Source organism: Trichomonas vaginalis, assembly GCF_026262505.1.
Source record: "Trichomonas vaginalis G3 chromosome Unknown ctg_114, whole genome shotgun sequence".
Classification (NCBI taxonomy): Eukaryota; Parabasalia; order Trichomonadida; family Trichomonadidae; genus Trichomonas; species Trichomonas vaginalis.
The window spans coordinates 176,236-195,690 of record NW_026529201.1 but is presented as its reverse complement, the minus strand read 5'-3'; the positions used below and the strand labels follow the sequence as shown (position 1 = coordinate 195,690).

Below are 19,455 nucleotides of genomic sequence, written 5' to 3'. Positions count from 1 at the left end.
ATTTACGAAGAAGTCTTGACAAAACATTTACGCTCATTACGATGAAGAAGTCTTGACAAAGCATGTACGAAGAAGTCATGACAAAACATTTACGAAGAAGTTTTGACAAAACATGTACGTTCATGTTTGACAAAACATTTACGAAGAAGTCTTGACAAAACATTTACGATGAAATCATGAAAATTCACGAGGGTAGAAAACGTGTTAGATCTAACCTTCTACCCTAAAATATATTTTTGCTGAATTCCGTATGAAAATCTGAGTAAAATGGCATAAGATTGCTACCCTCGGAGAACCGAGGGTAGAGATTCCGTATGAAAACAGTGAAGAACAGCGAGTAGGTAAGAAACCTTAGTCGCCAAAACTCTATGAAAACAGTGAAATTTCTCTAGACCGACTTTTTTCGGTCTTGCATAAAACACATGAAAACAGTGAATTTCCTTAAGACAGAAAAAATAAAGTTAGTTTTTTATAAAATATTTTTTTTATCCGGAATATAAAGACAGATATGTCAACAACAGAGAACACAACAACTGCTATCGTTCATGAAGCCATAAATGAAGAATATGAGTACATACAGTTTAACAAACAACTCCGTCTCATTCGTTCGGTCAAAGACGATATGTACCAAATGCAAAGTATTTTGACAGCATGTTTTGCTCCAGATACCAAGCTTCCTAAAGACTGGTTTAGGAACCAAAGCACCATTGAACTATTAAATGAAGCACAGCGAGACATACTTTTTTCTGAAAACAGTGAAGAACAGCGAGCAGGTAAAAAACCCCAGTCGCCAAAACTCTATGAAAATCGTTGAAAAATTGCCAAACGGTTTGAGAGGTTGGTATGTACATAGACTTCTTGTAAATGCTGTTGCAATGTGGGCTTCGCCTCGTTATGCTTGGAATATTTACAGACTTCTTGACGAAATTCATAGACAAGAACGTGAAGAGATGGAAAACAAGCTTGAAGCAAAAGACAAAAGCATTCAGAAAAAGAATACCACGTTCGGTACCAAAAGGAAAGGAAAAGAACTATAAGTATATGATTTATACTGAAGAGTTGGAGAAAGAAGAAGATAAAGATATGGTTATGTTGCATTTAGTCAGAAGAAACAAACAAAAGCTTTTACGACCTTGCTAAGATTTACAAATCTGACAGAAATTGGTTCTATCGCGAAAAACTTACCGATTTCAATGACACCGAATGAAGATGTGAAACAAATAGTTCAAGATACGTTACCTCAAACACACTATGATATGAAAGGTTGTACAATACTTACCTTCAAAGAAGACTTACCGCTACTGAAGGAAAAATAACAGAGTATTTTGACAACTTCAAACAAGCAGAGTAAATGAACCATTTATTTTCAAGCTTGACTTTTTACAATTTGAACTTTGTTTGCGTAGATATGAATTCTGAAAGAAGTATGAGGGTCTTGTATGACTTTGTACTTCTCCCATAGTTCATGTCTGTCCAAACTTACCTGCCATGGACTCTTTCATAAGTTCCATGAAATCGTCTTCGGACAATCGGGGAAAAAGTATAATGTCAGTAAGTATTCTTTTAACATCCTTACTTAAACTCTTTGCTGTCTGTACACATATTTACGACTGAGATGTTAAAGTGTCTGAGCTTCTTAAGAATTCGACACATATCTTGTTCTCTATTCTTAAGCAAAGGATGAGAAGCGAAATCATCTAAGATAAGAAGACATCTATGAGGGTAAGTCTTCCAATCGTACGATTGCAATTTTCTTCGAAATGTATTCTATCTCTTTCTGTTTGTTTCTGAAGTGTTTCTTCTCTAATATTCTCTGCATTTCCTCATTGGGTCTTTAAACTTAGAAATTTATACTCATTTATAGCATTATACTTCAAAACTCTTCTTTGGTACTTCTTTATCCAATCTAACAACTCAGAGTCTTTTATACATACTAACTTAGACTTCTTATAATATCTTTGAACGAATTGACGGTTTGGTCAAATTGACCAGAAGTACTACAAATGACAACTAACTCATAGAATGGGTTCTTCTCATCTAGTTCTTGTTGTTTGTGCAGCCATTTTAAGATAAGTGAAAGTCTTACCCGACCCAGTGGTGCAATTAGACCTGTTATACCATTCTGAGCAAATAAGAACTTGTCATGTATAGGCTTTATCTGAGCATTTTCTAACTTCACCTTGTTCTTGTTTAAAACATTCTCAAATTTCTTGTCAATGTCAGCAAACTTTTTTTCTAACATATTTTTAGAAAAATTAAAATTTTTATCTTTAGAAATGTCTAGCGATTTCGCTATCTATATTCGAGACAAGCTTTTCGACAGCAAAACATCTGTCGACCATAAAATCTTACATAGTGTAAACAAGAAAGGTGAATTTGTTCTAAAGTTTCTGTTTCTGGGAATATGACAAGAACCATAAAACATTAAGCAGAGCAGTCTTAAAATTGTGTCAATGACAGACTTGTTGACAGAGATGACACCGATTGGAAAGATGAAGTCCAACAAAAGTTCTTAGAATGCAAAGAAGACACATGCGCTGTTCTTGAAGATGAAATAGAAAACAGAATAGAAGAGCTATTAAAGGACAAAGAACTTTTACATAAATATAGTTGCGCCAAATTTGACATAACTCCACCAGAAAAGAAGAAGAAAGAAAAGAAAGAAAAGAAAGTAAAAGAAGAGAAGAAAGAACCTGAACCAGTTCCAGAGAAAAAGAAATTTGACATGTAAAAATAAAATTTTATTTTTAGAACATTTCTGGGTCAATGTCAATGTTCTCTTCCTCTTTAGAGCAAAACACGGCTTAGACTCTAAAATCTTTTTACCCAATTTACCTTGAACTTCTACAACTTTAGACTCATAATATTCATAGTCGTCTGCTTTCTTTGGTTCATAAGGTATAACAAGTTTGTATGCTTTGCCTTCTTTAAGGTTTGAAAAACCTTCTGTCAAAACTTTCTTTGACTGCTAACAAACCTTCTATGTCTAAGTCTTCAAATTTCGCACCATTTTTAGTCACAATAGCAAACTTAACTGGTCGATGTTCCAAACTTTGCTGAATGAAGACTTTTCAAAATGGTAGAAGTAAACATTCAAATATGTGAATGGGTCTAGTTCTTCTTTAAGTCCTGACATGTACTTGTTTACTGAGATGAATTTTGCCATCTTTTTCTATCGGATAAAAAAATATTTTTTTTAAAATTTACTCATAAAAATTTTTCTTTGTATATACACCATTCTGTACGTCTAAAAGACTTTTGACATTTGCCAAGGAATGTTCGTTTAAGCTGTCATATAACCATATTCTTGACAATATTGTTTATACGAATCGTACAATGACCTTTCATCTAATGACACAAAGTCAGTTTCATCTATGAACAGTTTCATATACACTCTTGTTTGCTTTCTAACAATGTTTGTCTCTCTTCGGTATGTGGAATTTGTCTTGGATTGAACTTTGAAATATCTAATGTCATAAAATATTGAGAACAAGTGGTTGTAAAAGTCAGATGTCAAACATTCTGCTAAGTCGTCAAAATATTCTGTATCTTGCATATGAGCTTCTGACGTTCTGACAACTACATATCTTCTGTCAGAACTTTCTAACTTCATCGGAACAGCATTGTTTGAAACCATAATTGAAGTTTGCAACATTTTCACAAACTCTTTGGTCTTTATATTTTCTTTCAACAACTCCAACTTTGTCTGTTATAAGACTCTTCAAAGCATCTGAGTTCAAAACTTTTGTTGTATCTATACTTTGAAGTTCATTGCAAACTATAAGTTTCATATTCTCTATTGAGGAGTTAAACTTGCCACAGATGTTTTCTAAGTTTGTCATATTCGGGTTCGAATAGCCCTCTAACAGTTTGCACAAAATATCTGTAAAGAATGTGTTCTTACCAGTTCCTTGTTTTTCCAATTATAATGAGAGCAGTTTCATTTTTAGCACTTGGATGTTGTAAGATGTTTGCAAACCAACATAAGATATACTCATAAACCTTTTCGTTTCCATTGCATATAATTTCTTTGACATGGTCTAACCAAGCTTCTATAATATTTTCTTTCCATTCTACTTGTTTCATATTTATATCCAGTGAAGATAGAATAGAAGTTTGGAGAAGGTGTATAAAACTTTATACCACGAACTGAAAAATCTTCTAACTTTGACAATAAGATATCCCAAGCATCTAACATCTTCATGCCAACTTGTACGACTTTTATTTTCTTAAGTTTCTGTCTACATTCTTGTTCAGACACTATTGTTGCTCTTGGTTTGTTAAAGACTACATCCCATTCTTTCATGACATAACATTCTGGGGCAGAGTCGACATAAATGACTAAACGTTTCAAATTCTCGACTGCTTTGTTATAGCTCTAAATGGACACATATTTCTGAATGCTTGGAAGTCATAAAAATCTGAAACATCTATTCTGTACATTTTTATAAAAATAAAAAAAATATTTTTTTATTCTTGACTTTGTTGTTGCATTTGTTGCATTTGTTGTTCTTGAGCTATTTGTTGTTGAAGTTGTTCTTGTAATACAATACTTTCACCAGTTGCATCTTCCAATTCGAAACTTTCTGCCGTCATTGACAAATACATAGGACATAAAAGTTTTACAGGAACAAAGTTTGCGTCAACTAATGTCAACGTTATACTTGCCAAAGTGTTTGAGTTCACTAAGGTTGAAATTCTGCATTCGAATGAACAATAGGCAAACCACAGAGAAGTATTGTTTATACGCATAAGTATCTTTTGGTCATAATAGTTTCTGTCGACATTCGAATAACACTTTGAACCTAAGTTTGAAACAATATATAAGATTGGTGTGCTTAATGTCAATGGAATAGACATTCCTTGTATGACACCTTTTCCTGTTATAGGAAACTGTTGGTAGTAAAAACCAGAAATAAGTTTTGTATTATAGCTCATATCGTTTATAGTAAACTCAGTCGGACATCCAAACATAATGAAACCTGCTCTAGTTGCAGCACATGTTACACCCGTCCTTTAAAGTATTAAATAAGTCAACAAAACTGTTGGTGGTATATCTGAGTAAGTATCTTCAAAGGAGTATTTTTTACCATTCACAACAATAAAGTCTTCTGGTGTCAAAAGAGCAAAACAGGCTTTAGTCGTCATTGTGTTTAAAGTTAGTTTACAATACCGTCCTTGAGGACTTTGTAAGTTTGTTGTTATAGAATTATATGACTCAGGGTTTTTAGTCGTAATAGTATAAACCATTATATCTTCTGCCATTTATATATATTTAAAAGTTTTTCTGAAGTGGAGAAGAACTTCATCTAAACTTTCACATGGCGTTTCTTGAAGTTCTCTGTCTAAGAAGTTCAAATATTTTGTGACATAGAACTTTCCTTTGTCTACACAACAAACAAAACAGGGTCTTTCATATCGTTCAAAAGTGTGTAAAGTCCTTTACATGAAATAAAGTCTATATTATTTTTCTTCAAACATCTTTCAAGAAGTTTTTGACATTTTTACTTAGCAAATAAACTTTAATGAAATGTTGTGGTCGTCAAATTTTTATGACGTCTGGGAAACTATACTTTAGTTCAACGTTTCACCTCCTTTCATAACGTATATCTTGTCAATGACATTATATGAAACACCACAGCAACTAATGTCGGGTTCTATTTCTTTGATGTTTATATCGTCTGCCTCTGTCAAAAGTTTCAATAGTTCTTTCAAAACTTCATGAGGTGCAATGACATATGAGTTCATTTTACAGGGTTGTGTTCGACAAGTTTAACATTATACCTAAAGCTTGACAAATCTTCTCCTGAGTTTGAAGTTTGTCTTTCAGTTGTTGGTAGTCGTTTCGAATATCTGCAACAGAACTTAAGTCTCTGCTAACTTCAGGATATGTTGGTTGTTCTTTTACAGGAACAATTGTTATATCTTCGTCTTCGTATGGTTTCCCCACTTCAAATCTCTGTCTTTGACATTGACAATAACACTTTGACTGTTTGTTTGAGTTGGTGAATTTAACTTCACATCTGCCACCGCCATTAAACCTTTTGAAACACTCACGCTTCTATTTTTCGGAAATGACATTTTACTTAGAATAAAAGATGGACGTATTCGAGTATCTCTTCGAATTGAAGCAGAACAAAGTTTACACACACAAACAATACAAATACATTGACAGAATAGTTCTTTATACAAACAATGGTAAATGTTATAGAATAGCAATATTTGCTGAACCAAAATATTTCCATAAAGCAAAAGAAAGTTGGTATAACTGAAATGGTGAAAGTTCTTGAAGCAGACAAAATATAACTTCAAAACTTACAGATATTTCTAAAGGTAAGTTTATCTTACAATATTATGTCAAAACTGGCGTACTGTCAATATTTGACGGGAGAAGTCAGTTCAAGAACAACTTACTGACCTGCTGCCAAAATCTGCTCGATGGAAGCTGTCGTTATGCCAATCTGAGGAGCCCCAGCAGGTTTCATCGAACGAATCTTCAAAAGAGCATCTTCCGTGAAAAGTGCTATTGGTTTTGTAAACTTCTTTGCTCTCAGTTCATCTGGACCGTCTCTGTCACCAGTATATTGTATTTGAACTGTACCAACAGTTGAAATACCACCATAAAGTCTTCTGAGTCAGCAAATGGAATGCCAAGCCAAAAGTTTGAACGGTCTCCATTTGTATATTGAGTTTTTTGACCTCCTGTATGAGTCCATACTTTCACATATGCATAATAGAACTTTGCATTTCAGGGTTAATGGTTGTTGTGAAGTTTTGTTAAAGTTCATAGCATCTAATGTCAAGTTGTATGACCTCATATCCTCAACTGTAGAATATTCTTCTCTTGGATAATATTTGCCATCTATGTTTATATGATATTTAATACCAGGGTTGTAGAAACAAGAATAGTCATTTATAGTTCGTCTGAACAGTACAAACATAGTATCTGCATGTTTCATTGCAGTTGTTAAAGCAATATCTGTTCTTGCACCTGGGTCAGCACTTTGGTTTCCAACTTCACCTGCAAAGTCTTTGACAGATATTTGGTGTATAGGGAACATAAGTGGAACTGCAATATATTTGGCAGCTAAAGCATTTGAAATATCTGGGTCCAACATATAGACTGCAAGTCTGCTTTCTATTCTCTTGCATTCAAACTTTTCGCATGTAAACTTAACTGGGTCCCAAGCAGTTCCAGCAGCATTGAAATAATAGTTTACTTCATTGTTTGAAGTTTGAGAAACCAAAGTCTAAGTCAACTTTGTCTTTGCAAAATTCGGCGAATGACGTTTGATTTGTTCCCTTTACGTCTGTAATAGTGAATGGGTCTTGTGTTGGTGCAATGACTAAGTTATTTTTGCTTGGAGTAAGTTCGATAGAAATTTTTCCTGCCCAGTTTGGCAAGTATCTTAAAAACCTGAAGATGAGGAAAGATGACAAAGGAACTCTAAGTTTCAGTTTTACTTTGGTTACTGCTGCTGCAGTTTGTCCAGAAAGGTTAACATAAACTCCTGGAACGTTAGGGTCAAGTCTTCTTATTTTCTCAATATTTGCATACTGGTCTGTTTGTTCTCTAGCTTGTGGTTGTACTGAGTTTCTCAAAGCGAACCATTCATAGTTTGCCCATGTTACTGTTTGAACTAAGTCAGAGTTAGAATATATCTTATATCCCATGAAAACTTCTGGAGCATATTGGTATCCGACATAGAAAATTCCATTGCAACCTTTCTTGTCAGACAACTTGGCAGAAGGTTTTATTTCAATGTCTTGTTCCACGTATAAGAATGAGTTGTCAATAGAAATAATATGAAACCTGTCGCAAGCAATATCTACTGTTGTTGAAGAACCTTCTCCAAACTCACCTACGTTTCCATAAGAAACAGCAGTTGTATATTCGTAAGTTCCAGGAACTATTTCTGACCTTCTAATGGCATTGTCGCATTCGTTATACCATTCGGAAACATTTCCGTTCATGGCATCCAAAACTGTTGGCGTTATATTCTGAGCGGCGTACATTTCATATGGGTAAAAATATAGAATAGTTGGATTTATTTGTCATAATTGTTTCGTACCAAGCTTTACTTTCTTCCTGACTGAGTTTTTAACTCTTCTTTTTCCTTCATTGCCACTACTTTCACTAGATGAAGTTACTTCTTCACTATTTTCACTTTGTTCTACTCTTCTTCTTTGGTGTCGCTTTTGGTAACTTGCCCTCTGCTTCAAGTTGTTGCATCTTTGCCTCATGTTTACCTAGTATGTTGTAAATTTCCCATGTCCTTTTTGCCTTTGGGCTCTGGTCGCCCATCTCAGGTAACCTATATCCTAGAAAGATTTTGTCATAGTTTGTATTTGAGTCTTCGCTTATTGTTTGCATGACTCTTTCCTGAGTTTCCGGTTCAAGCTCTTCAACAGAGCTTGTCCATATGGAATAAGCTCGTTTCCAAATATATGTTTTTGTAGCCATTCTGGTTTTCTTCCATGTAACCAATAATATCTTTTGTGAATGGGAAAGCTTTTACCCAACGTTTCAGGCTTGCGTCATTTATTTCTGTAGTTGGTTTTATTTTGTCAAGGAACATGTTTTTCAATACTAACATTTCATTTGGTACTGTCCATTTGAGTTTTCTTAAATATTCATCCCTTCTCAGTTCATTGTCTGCAAAGTAAGTTTTTATGACATTTTGCAAACTTTCGTTTGCAAGGTCATGTACAATAGGTTCTCTTCCTTCTCTCTCCCTAACTTTCTTTCTAAACTCTTCACCAAATATACCATCTCTATGGTTCTGTGTAGTTCTTTGAGATAAATGTTCTAGAACGTCAGGTGTTATATTTCCTTCAGCCATGTTCATTTCAGACTGGTTCAAAATATCTGCATGTTTCATATCTTTCAATGGCATTAAAGCCGCGCTGAAAATACCAGCTATATCTGGTTCACCATTCACTTCCATTGCGTCTACAACTTCTTGGAATTGTGGTTGTAAGTTTATGAACCACCTATCCGGATTAGCTTTATGACCCCATCTCATTGTAGTTCCATAGTCTGCAGAAACAAAAGTAGGTTTGTTTCCATATTGGTTAGGTTCTGAATGAACTTTAAACAATGTTTCATTTCTATATGTTTTGGTGAAATTTAACCTTTTATTTTCACCGAGTTCAGCCAAAGATTGAACGTTATATGGTCGTAAGTAAAAAGGATTGTTGTATTTGCGTACACTTTCTTTCAGTTCTTCCATTCTATGCTGAATATTTTCATCTGATGTTGGAGTCTTTTGTATGTCGGCGAACATTTTTCGATATTCTTCTACTATGTCAGCCGAATTTTTCTTAGACTCTTGGAAAGATTCCATATTCTCCGCATACTCTTGTTGAGGGTCAAGATTTTTCGGCTGTTCCAAATCTTCATCTAGTTCTGTGAAGTTAGTTTCCAAAGGAGGGACTTGTTCGTTTCCTTCTGGCTCTTCTAGCTGTTGTTGCTGAACTATTTCTTCCATGTCTGGTTGTATCTGAACTTCTTCCTGTGGAGTTTCTTGTACCTCATCTGCTGGCATTTCATATATTCCGAGACCGTTTTTAACAAGTTCCCTATTTAAGCCATCCGCATTCATAACCCTTTCTTCTTTCGTTCCGTCTCTATTTTTTACGCGTTTCATGAAGATAGTTGAATTATCATTTATCTCTGACACCAAATATCTCGGAGTAAATTCATCCATGTCATTTGGATGATATGCTATTAAATCATATCCCTTAGCGAGCTTGTATTTTCCAGGTTTGAAATTATATCCCATTTGGTGCTGAACCATAAAGCTAAATAGGTTCGGGTCAGTATTTCCTTCCTTGAACTTTCTAATAGCTTCTTTATATCTGTCACTAAAGTCAAGAGTATCTGGGTAACCATAATTTTCCTTAAGCATTTTTAAGAATTCTTGGTTTCCTTGTTCTCTACTTCTTTTATGTCCTTGCTCTGTTTGTGGTTGTTGTGCAGGGTTTTGAACTGTTGGTTGTTGTGTTGGATTTTGAACTGTTGGTTGCTGTGCTGGTTGTGGAGGTGGTTGTTGTGCTGGTTTTGGTTGTGGTGCAGGGTTTTGAACTGTTGGTTTTGGTTGTTGTTGTTGTGCTGGATTTTGAACTGTTGGTTGTTGTGCAGGGTTTTGAACTGTTGGTTGTTGTGTTGGTTTTGGTGCATGCCTGTGTCTGTGTCCATGTGACGATGTAAATGTTTTAGGTAGTCCTGGTGCAGGTGCTTCTCTTGGAGGGTTTGGTGGTATATAAGTTCCACCAGCTGGCACATATGTTCCATCTGCAGCATAATGTCCTACCTGACTTTTCGTTTTTAAGAAAGCATTTACTAGGTCTGTTTTGGTCTGTTGTAACTCTTTTTCTTGACTTTCCACAACAGTTGCTCTAACGGCGTCATAGGCACTTTGAACTGCCTGTCTCGTTGCTGCATCTGTTATTTTCGTCATATTTTGTGCTACTTCTCTTAACTCGTTGTCGAAACCTTCAGACTTCAGTTTCTTTCCAGATGAGAAGTCGTTCACTAGTTTCACCTTACTATGAAGAGCTTCGAAGGCGTTCTTAAAGTCAGCATTCATTAAAGCTTCATTTGAACTGTCTTCATCCGCTTGTATTTTTGTCCTTATTGACCCTATAAGTTGGGCTGCTTTAGCGTTGGCTTGGGCATCTAACCAGTCATTATTAGCTTTTATATATTCTGCGCTTTTCATTGCCTTTTGCATGGCTGCGTCGTTATTTTTACTTTCTTGTGCTAAGTTTTCATACTGTACGGTTTGGTTTTGCAACTGTAAAAGTTTTTCTGCCTTTACATTTGCTTCAACTTCTTTTTTATACTCATCGCTATCCATATATGTCTTCAGGGCTTTTTGTTTTATTTCTTCATCTTTCAGTACTTTATATTGAGTAGTATGGTTTTTCAAATTTATAACATCTTGTTCCATTTTTGCTACTTCTGCTGCTTTTTCTGACACTTTTTTTGCATATTCCTCTGTACTTAGTTCTTTCAGTTGTTCTTCTTTCTTCTTTTTCTCTACGTTTAACTCATTGAGTTTCTTTGTGTGTCTGTCATATTCTAGTTTCTTTTCGTTTTCACTTATTTGTTTCTGTATGTCTATGTTTGACTTTTTGACATCTGTTATTTGATTTTTGAGTGAACTCAAATTCATTTGACTTTGAGGGTTATAAGCTGTTCCGTCTGCAGCTCCACCATAGCCTGCCATTTTCGCTAAAAGTGCCGCTCTTAAACCTCCACTCTGTGCACCAATAACTCGGCTTAAAAGCATAGGGTTGCTTGACATTTGTTGCAACATAGTGGGGTCATTCATCATTTGTTGTTGCAACTGTTGTTGTGGTGTCAGTTTTACTATTGGATGTTTCAATGCTCCCTTCCTCTTACGTATATTCTTACGTAGCTTACGTGGCATTTTAAGTGAAGTTAAAAAACGGTTTTTGACAGATGTTTATATGACACTTTTTGTTCAGCACAAAAAACTACTCGGTCAAAGTGTTGTCAGTTTTGTAAAATAACCGTCCTATCTCATTCTATAAGGGGAAAAAGCTTCTCAAAGTATACTTCCTTGGAACGCCCGTAACTTTTCCTGTAGCGACGATAGACCCTTACTTGTCCGGACAAAGTTATACTATTTTGAGTGCTCTACAAAAAAGTCACCGGCTGGTCGGCTGGGGTTCGGTCCTCCTCTTGGGTCTTGGGCAAACTTTCTTAGGGGCTAGAAGGGGCGCAGCCCCTGGAAGCCCCACTACCTTTTTTTTTTTTAAATTTGCTTTTATTTCATAAATCATGAATGAGTATGCAAAAATATTATATGTGATTTGTCCTGACATTAATTTGAGAGCTTCACAAATTAAATCCAAATTCTGAAAACCACCAATCAATTTAAAATGTTTCATCCGTTATCAACTTCAAAAGCTTTGAAAATGCTTAATTCTCCACAGAAGCGATGCCAAAGCGGATTTATCACATCGTATGATAGCAATTCATCTCTAAATCTCAAAAAATTAATTCAACGAAATCAAATGCAGAGGCAAACTACTAGTCAGCTTAAGAAAATGTACGACGAACTTTTAAATAGGTATAAATTAGAATTAGATCACAATAAAACCCTTCAGGATGAAAGATACGAGATCATTGAAAGAATAAATAGAATCAGACAGAAAACATCATATATTGAACAAAACATTGCACACTCGGCACACCAAAACTCATCCTCATACGATAGCAACAATGTTGCAGCGTGATGTTATTAAACGACTTAAGACTATTTTAGGACTTTGCATTGTTTAACTTTACCTTCTACTACCAGCACAAACTCATTTGTTCCGATGTACCTTTAATAATGCAGATTCTTGATGATTCTGACCTACAAACCAATTGTTTTAAATATTACCCAGTATGAGGCTAACCTACAATGACAGATACAGGATCATAAGTTTGAACATTTTCCTTTTTGCTCCTTTATTAAAGGAAGATTTCTAAGAATTTTACCAAATATTATCTGAAACTTACTTTTGTCTTATGTTTTGTTTTATTGCATTTCATATTTGCGTCTAAGACAATCACAAAGACAATACGTAAAAAAAAGTTCATTTGGTATTTGAATTTCAAAAGTTAGTAAAATTACTTTTTATAACTTAAAAAATGTTTATTTAACTCATTAAGATGAAATATGAAAGAAGAAAAGTCATTTGGTTAGGTCTTAAGAAACAACTGTTAATCAAGTTAGTTTGAAGATATGTGATGATAAGACGACCGTTGCCTTGCCAGATACCAGGAACGTGTTGGACTTCTGAAAACAAATATTCAGAATTAGTGTCAAAGTTGTATCGATTTGAGTCGATAATCTCATAAAATTCATCACGAGATTCGATCAAGTCTTGTGGGATATATGCATCTTTAGTCAAAACCCATGAACTACCACCACCACAACCTCCGTTATTATAATTACTCGAGAATCCGCCAAACCAACCACCTCCACCGCCGCATTTATCGGAACCAGACGAAATAGTCTGATTTCCGTTGGGGTGCTTCGATTTTTCAAGTTGTGCGGCTTCTCCAGTCCCAAATGTAAATCCAAAAGAGGAATTCGCTAAATATTGGTCATTGTAGACTGAATTAGCCCACCAACCTTGTGCGACGAGGCCGCCGCCAGAGCCACCTCTCCCATCATTTTCTCGATAGTCGTCAGCCCCTCCACCAGCACCGCTCACGATCACTCGATGGTAGAGGGTATTTTTTAAAAATTGGACGGAAGTTTGGCCACCACCACTGGCAGATCCCTTGTAATATCCACCAGAGCTTCCACCACCACCATATCCGCCAGGGACCATATTTTTCTTGAGATAGCAGTTTTGGGCTGTGGAGCAGTAAGAATTTATTAGATCTTTTCCGACACCGCCGATCGTGGCATATGCTTGTGTGAAGTGTTTGATATTGATCAAACCACTGACATAGCCACCGGCACCGCCGTAATCAAAAGAGTCGAGGCAGGAAGTATTTCCGTTGAACAGTTTTACGATGTCGTCCGGCATACATTCGCCTGTGGGGTAGTGATATGTGGAAACTTTGCCGGTGTAGCTCCCTCCGGAGGCACCGTACAATTCAAACTTGTACAAACCTGGTGGTAGGCCAATCGAGTAGTCTGTACACGAAGAAGAATCCTCGCAAGGGTAGTCAAAAACGTATTTGTTCTCATGAATCGAAACAGGGAGTGGAGATTTTGTTCTGATTCCATCCTTTTTGGAATCATACAGAGAATACTTGATCATATAATGCTAACACTAACGAACGCACTATCATTTGTTTGATTGGACTATTGAGGTCTGGCCCAATTAAGATCAATCTCTTCTTCATTCATAAAAAATACACTATTTCACGGAGTTTTGAATTTTGCACATCTAATAATACATATACGAACAACATTACAACACTGTTATGAAATATTCCATATGAAGATTATCGTATTAAACGTAATAACCTAACTTATACAATTAAGTTATGTGCAATCATTACTTTTTGGGTAATCATACAAAAAGAAAGTTATAAAAATGATATCAATCATAAGTTTTAACAAAAATATGTTTAGTAAACAGTTTATTTAGAAGTTTCAACAGCAGATGGTGCTGTATTGTTAAGCAATTTGACGAGACCGACATTAATTCTTTCCATTGCGTAATCAAGTGGTGTTTTACCGTTTTTGTCTTGCACTTTGTTGTCTGCTCCAGCATCCATCAAAGCTTTGCAGATATCGTTGTATCCGCCCATTGCTGCATAATGAAGAGCAGTTTTTCCTTGATTATCGGTAACGCTAACATTACATTTCTTTCCAATCAGGTAATTGACGCCGACCAAATGTCCTTGACTTGCTGCAATATGGAGTAAAGTCTTTCCTTCAGCGTCTTGAACATCAATTTCAGTATTTCCTCTGACAATTTTTGCCGGAGTTCTTGAAATATTTACAACTTCCAATTTCTTGATTTCTTCAACGTAATTAACAGTAGTTCCCGGAGCATAATCAGCCAGAGACATTGTGTGTATTTTCTTCATAATTGTTCTTTTACTTTTGACACCGATATCAGTAATCGAAATATTTGAATAATTTTCAGATTTGACAATTTGCATTTCCGGTTTCTTTGGAGTTGCGAAACTTGAATCAGGTAATTTCATTTCAATGATATCGATTGGTCCTGACATTGATTTCTGGCTAAGAAGTTTCTCAGAGATCATATCATCCCTTATCTTTAATGCTTCAGAAACAAATCTGTCTTTAAATTGTTTCTTCAACATATCTAAATCACTTATTCCATCAGTTCCTTTTATATCCAAATCAGGATTCTTCATCATGACTAATCTCACTTGTTTATGAGATTTCAAATCGATGAAATGTCTCAAAAGAGAGTTTCCATCTTTAGGTTTCAGTTCGATATTTAGATTGTTATCCAACAATACTTTCAAGACATCTTCTGATGACTTTGAACAATCATATCCACATGTTCTTCCATCATTATCAGTTTCATTAACATTGCAACCTTTTTTGATAAGTAATTCAACAATTTCTGGATTATTTGCAAATTTTACTGCATAATGAAGAACAGTTTTACCATCTTTGTCCTTCATGTTCATATCGTAATCGAATGCCATGAAATATTTGATCATATTCGCATTGCCTGTTTTAACCGCCAAATGTAAACAATTTTGGTTTTGTTTTGTTACGCATTTGACATCAACTTTCAATTCATTGATGAAAACCTGGCAGAACTTGAAGTTGTTTTCAGAAATAGCGATGTGCAAAGGTGTAAATCCTTTGTTATCACATTCGTTTGGCGAATAATTGATGCCATCAAGATGTTTCAAAAATTCAGTACTTCCACTTTTTGCCATGCAATGATAAACATTTCTTCCAGCGTTTGTTTTGACGGAAACAGGTGCTTCCATCATTATTAGATAGAGCGCGATGTTGATATGTCTGAAAGAAACAGCTAAAAGCAAAGGAGTGTATCCTCCACGACATTTCGCGTTTTTGTCAGCACCTTTTTCAACAAGATACCTTGCAATTTGGATAAATCCATATTGGCATGCGAAATGAAGTGGCGTTTTGTCTTCTTTTGGTTCTTTCTCTGTAATACTATGGAGTTTGACTTCGACCAAATAGCGGACGATAGATAATTGGCCGAGCATGCAAGCAATGTGTAAAAGTGGGAGTTCTGACTTATCGAACTCGCTTTTGACGTATTTCCTGAATACAGAGTAGTTGAAGTGGTTTAAACAGAATTCGCTCGTTGGATGATATGCAGTAATTCTTTCAAAAAATTGATACATCATGGAATAGTGGAATTCGATGGAAGATTGAAGATATACCTCCCAAAGATCTTCTTTCATATCAATGAGCTCGTTAATGATGTCTGTGCTCTTTGAAAAAGCTGATTCTGGAAGTAACTCAATAGGAATGACTTGAACCTTAGTGGACAAGTATTTGAAGACTTTTGTGGAGCCACATCTGGCTGCAAGAGCAATTAAAGACTTCTTGTCGGTTAATGAGTATTTATTTGGTAAATTGTTGATTTCAAATGGAGAAATATCAACTGTGCCGTTTGCTTGGAGTGCTCCTGATTCAATCATACTCTGTAATTGAGGAAGTTTATCGTTTTTGATCAGATAACCGACAGAATCTGTAGAAAAGCCATTTTGGAGAAGCTCTTTGTATAATTTCCAATCATCTTGTTTGTATGATTCAAGGTTCGATATGATACTCTTGAATTTTGAAGAAGTTTTTGGAGAAATATCATCCGATAGACCGAGTTCTGGTAAGAAATAGAAATAAAGTCTATCATCGCTCTCGCATTTATCTCTTATATCTTTTTCGGATATAGCACCTAGCAAATATAACTCACGAAGTAATAAACCTGAATTTATTTTTCGGGGAACAAGCTCTTGAATACTTTGAACATTGGATTTCTTTAATTTAAGAATAAATTGTGCTATCTTCTTGATATTCGATGGTTTAATGTAAGTATTATAATCGATTAATTGACATAACTCTTCTCCGTATTGAGGGAAGAAAGGTTCTATTGAACTCAGCTTTATGGTTTCACTGGCAATTTCATCAGTAAGCTTTTCGGAAAATTCAAAGAAGTCTTCGTTTGTGTTCTTCATTTTTTTTAAATCTAGGGTTATTCAAATTCCACTAGTAAAAAACATCATGTAAAATATATTTGTTAGTTGAAAATGAAGAGAATTCGTTTAGTCAAAAAATGTTCTCAAAAATTCATTTTCATTTGGGCAAGTGAGTGACTTATTCATTGCCCTTGAAACAGGTAAAATAATGTGTACAGTGTAGAATGCACACATTACTGAGATTGTAATCAGCAGAAAAAACATAGTCTATTCAATATTTTTTTTGTACACATGGAATAGACGATTTGATTTTTTTGATTAAGCATATTTAAAGTGTGATAACCATAATTTTTTTGGGAATATTTCTGATATTGATTTTTTTTTATCTTTATTATGCATTTTGCATCCTCCTTTAAAAACTAGCCAAATTCAAAATAAACAATCAAATATTTAGAGAGTTTTTTTATAGAACAAATTATACTGGATTGCAATCGGCATCTGTAACAGTAAATGTGACTTGCTTAGGATTCCTAGAATACTGGTTAGCTTGGCGTTGTTGTTTTAATGATCCTTGAGCTGGATCAGCGCACATTGCAGCAGAAATCAGATGTCTGTTTTCGAATTTTCTGATGACTTCTCCATGCTTCTGGTCAATTGCACGCTTCTTCTCAAGCTCAAGTGTGGCCTTATTCATTGAAGGAACCATTAGAACTGGTGCTGGTTTTCCATAATCATCTTCATCCTTATTCTCGGGTGGACGGAACGAACGAAGTTTAGCAGTACTTGAATCCGCAACAGCACCGTTGATATCATCGGTCTTAAGGCTAAGATCAAGATGATCATGGCGAGTTTTGTAGTTGGAAGACTGGATACCAAAATCACGAGGGTATGTTTGACCATCGTAATAGTAATCGGGGAAAAGTGGGTTTGTATTTCTTCTTGTTTTGAAAATTCCATCTTCGTTAATATCTTTAACGTTAAGAGAACGGTCACCGTTGAATTTTTTGATCATAGTTTTAGGTTGAGCTCCTGGAATATCATCTAACTTGAATGTATCGCGAGGTGGTTTGTCAGTTTTGTATGATTTAGGATGAGAACCTTCGACATCACCATAATCAAAACCATTATATACGAACTTTGGCGGTGGTTCATCTGGCATTGCTGGTTCAGGAAGTTTGTAGTCTGGATCAACGGGATTAACGTGTCTTTGAGAATGAGGTAAACTCCTTTTGATAGCAGGTGTGGCGCCATCAATATCATCTAATTTGAGTAAATTAGTTGGCGGTTTATCGTGAACGATGTTTGATTTAGATTTAGTTCCTGGAATATCGTCAGGATAGTATAAATCAGTTTTGTGTGGTTTTGGTAGTGGACTTGGTTTTGCACCTTCGATATCGTCAGTTCTTAATGAATAGTTTTGACCGGCGGACCTAACTATATTTTGCGGCTTAGGAATAGTACTTAAATACATTGTTTGCATTGAAGTATCTCCACCGCTTATATCAAATACGATTTGGCTCTTATTTGCTTGATTCTTGTAACGTCGCGCCATAGATAATACACTAACGATGAAATTGTACGTTATTTCCATATTTTTCGAATTATCAAATTTAGAAATTACGTTCTATTTCTCTCGTCTAGAATACCTCACAGATGGAAATCAAATTACATCAATAATCAGAGCGAAAATTCAAATATTTAAAATTCAATTTGAAAAATATGTTACATAAATCAATGTTTAATCTTAAATTGTTATTGCCATAAACGATTCAAGAAGATTCATCATTAAAAATAAATAATAATAATTTTCGCTATTCGTTTGAAGCATGCAGCCATTACCATAATAAAGCGAGCTGAATATATCAATAGCAGATATATACCAAAGAAGTTAACATTTCTTGAATTCAATCCTGTTTGAGTAATTCTCATCTGATCACAAGTAAATGTACTGTTTAAGGGTCCACTGTAAGGCCAAATAAGGCCTATCGTCGTCCCAAAAATATTGCTCAAGATGGTGTTTTTACTAAGGCCCAAAACTTAAAAAAACACAAAAAAATTAACTTTACTCTTTTGAGATCCTTATCAGATGTGCAACAATTTGATGCAGTATCGCAATTCGAATCCGATTTTTTAATGTAGATGTACTCTAACATTCTTGAAAAAATGCAAAATGATATTAATCAAGCTTTTCATTTCTGTATCATACACGAAACAAAATCATTCATTATACTAAAATTTATCAAAGTTTGAATAATGAAAAAAATAATATCTAAATTTTTACATTGAGTCGGCTATTGATATGGTCAATATTAAATCGTTTAAAAATGGGCATTGGCCAGAATAATACCCACTAAAATACACATTTTTTAAAATTTTATCAATTTGTTTTGGTATATCTTTATGATAATGAATAAAATGCTTATCTTTCATAAGTCAATACATAATTTATGCTGAAACACAAAAAATAACACGAAAATTTTTGGCCAACATTTCAAAACGAAGGATAATGCTTTAAATATATAAACAATAATACTTTGTCTAGAGAATTAAATTTGTGCTATCCAATTGTCAATTCTTTGAATTTTTTATAAAATGCACGATATTCCGGCATTAGCCTCAATAAATATAAACTACATGCATCACAATATTAGGATGTAATGGCATTAAAGCGAATTTCCTAATTTCTTCTCAATTAAATTCCTAGAAAAACTTAGGAATTAATGATTGGAAATAGGTCACACAAATTCCTAATATAAAATTTATACTTAAATTAAAATCAAAATTCGAAAATATCTATTTTTCAAAACACGCAT

The 19,455-nt window shown here is 34.8% G+C and overlaps 4 protein-coding genes and 5 pseudogenes across 9 annotated transcripts, besides 2 other annotated features; 2 read left to right on the top strand and 7 right to left on the bottom strand.

The window, feature by feature from the left end:
- Nucleotides 1–9,083: part of a mobile genetic element that runs on past the window's edge.
- TVAGG3_1075430 lies at nt 623–1,351 on the top strand (annotated as a pseudogene). Its single transcript has one exon. A coding segment is annotated over exon 1 (729 nt).
- On the bottom strand, nt 3,719–4,596 carry TVAGG3_1075420 (annotated as a pseudogene). The gene has a single exon. A coding segment is annotated over exon 1 (878 nt).
- On the bottom strand, nt 7,418–8,016 carry TVAGG3_1075410 (annotated as a pseudogene). The gene has a single exon. A coding segment is annotated over exon 1 (599 nt).
- Nucleotides 9,084–9,227: 144 nt separating the features above from the next.
- On the bottom strand, nt 9,228–9,911 carry TVAGG3_1075390 (annotated as a pseudogene). The gene has a single exon. A coding segment is annotated over exon 1 (684 nt).
- Nucleotides 9,912–11,048: 1,137 nt separating this feature from the next.
- TVAGG3_1075380 lies at nt 11,049–11,438 on the bottom strand (annotated as a pseudogene). The gene has a single exon. A coding segment is annotated over exon 1 (390 nt).
- Nucleotides 11,439–11,684: 246 nt separating this feature from the next.
- On the top strand, nt 11,685–12,465 carry TVAGG3_1075370 (uncharacterized protein; the record flags this gene model as incomplete). The annotated part of the gene is made up of 1 exon (XM_001323082.1): nt 11,914–12,270. One exon carries the CDS (start codon nt 11,914–11,916, stop codon nt 12,268–12,270), a length of 357 nt encoding a protein of 118 aa, XP_001323117.1.
- A 192-nt stretch (nt 12,466–12,657) lies between these two features.
- On the bottom strand, nt 12,658–13,921 carry TVAGG3_1075360 (glycine-rich protein family; the record flags this gene model as incomplete). The annotated part of the gene is made up of 1 exon (XM_001323081.1): nt 12,679–13,797. One exon carries the CDS (start codon nt 13,795–13,797, stop codon nt 12,679–12,681), a length of 1,119 nt encoding a protein of 372 aa, XP_001323116.1.
- Nucleotides 13,922–14,122: 201 nt separating this feature from the next.
- On the bottom strand, nt 14,123–16,681 carry TVAGG3_1075350 (spectrin binding; the record flags this gene model as incomplete). Its single annotated transcript, XM_001323080.1, has 1 exon — nt 14,123–16,681. The coding sequence occupies one exon, from the start codon at nt 16,679–16,681 to the stop codon at nt 14,123–14,125; it is 2,559 nt and encodes an 852-aa protein (XP_001323115.1).
- A 418-nt stretch (nt 16,682–17,099) lies between these two features.
- Nucleotides 17,100–18,254, bottom strand: TVAGG3_1075340 (uncharacterized protein; the record flags this gene model as incomplete). The annotated part of the gene is made up of 1 exon (XM_001323079.1): nt 17,118–18,233. One exon carries the CDS (start codon nt 18,231–18,233, stop codon nt 17,118–17,120), a length of 1,116 nt encoding a protein of 371 aa, XP_001323114.1.
- A 345-nt stretch (nt 18,255–18,599) lies between these two features.
- Nucleotides 18,600–19,455: part of a mobile genetic element that runs on past the window's edge.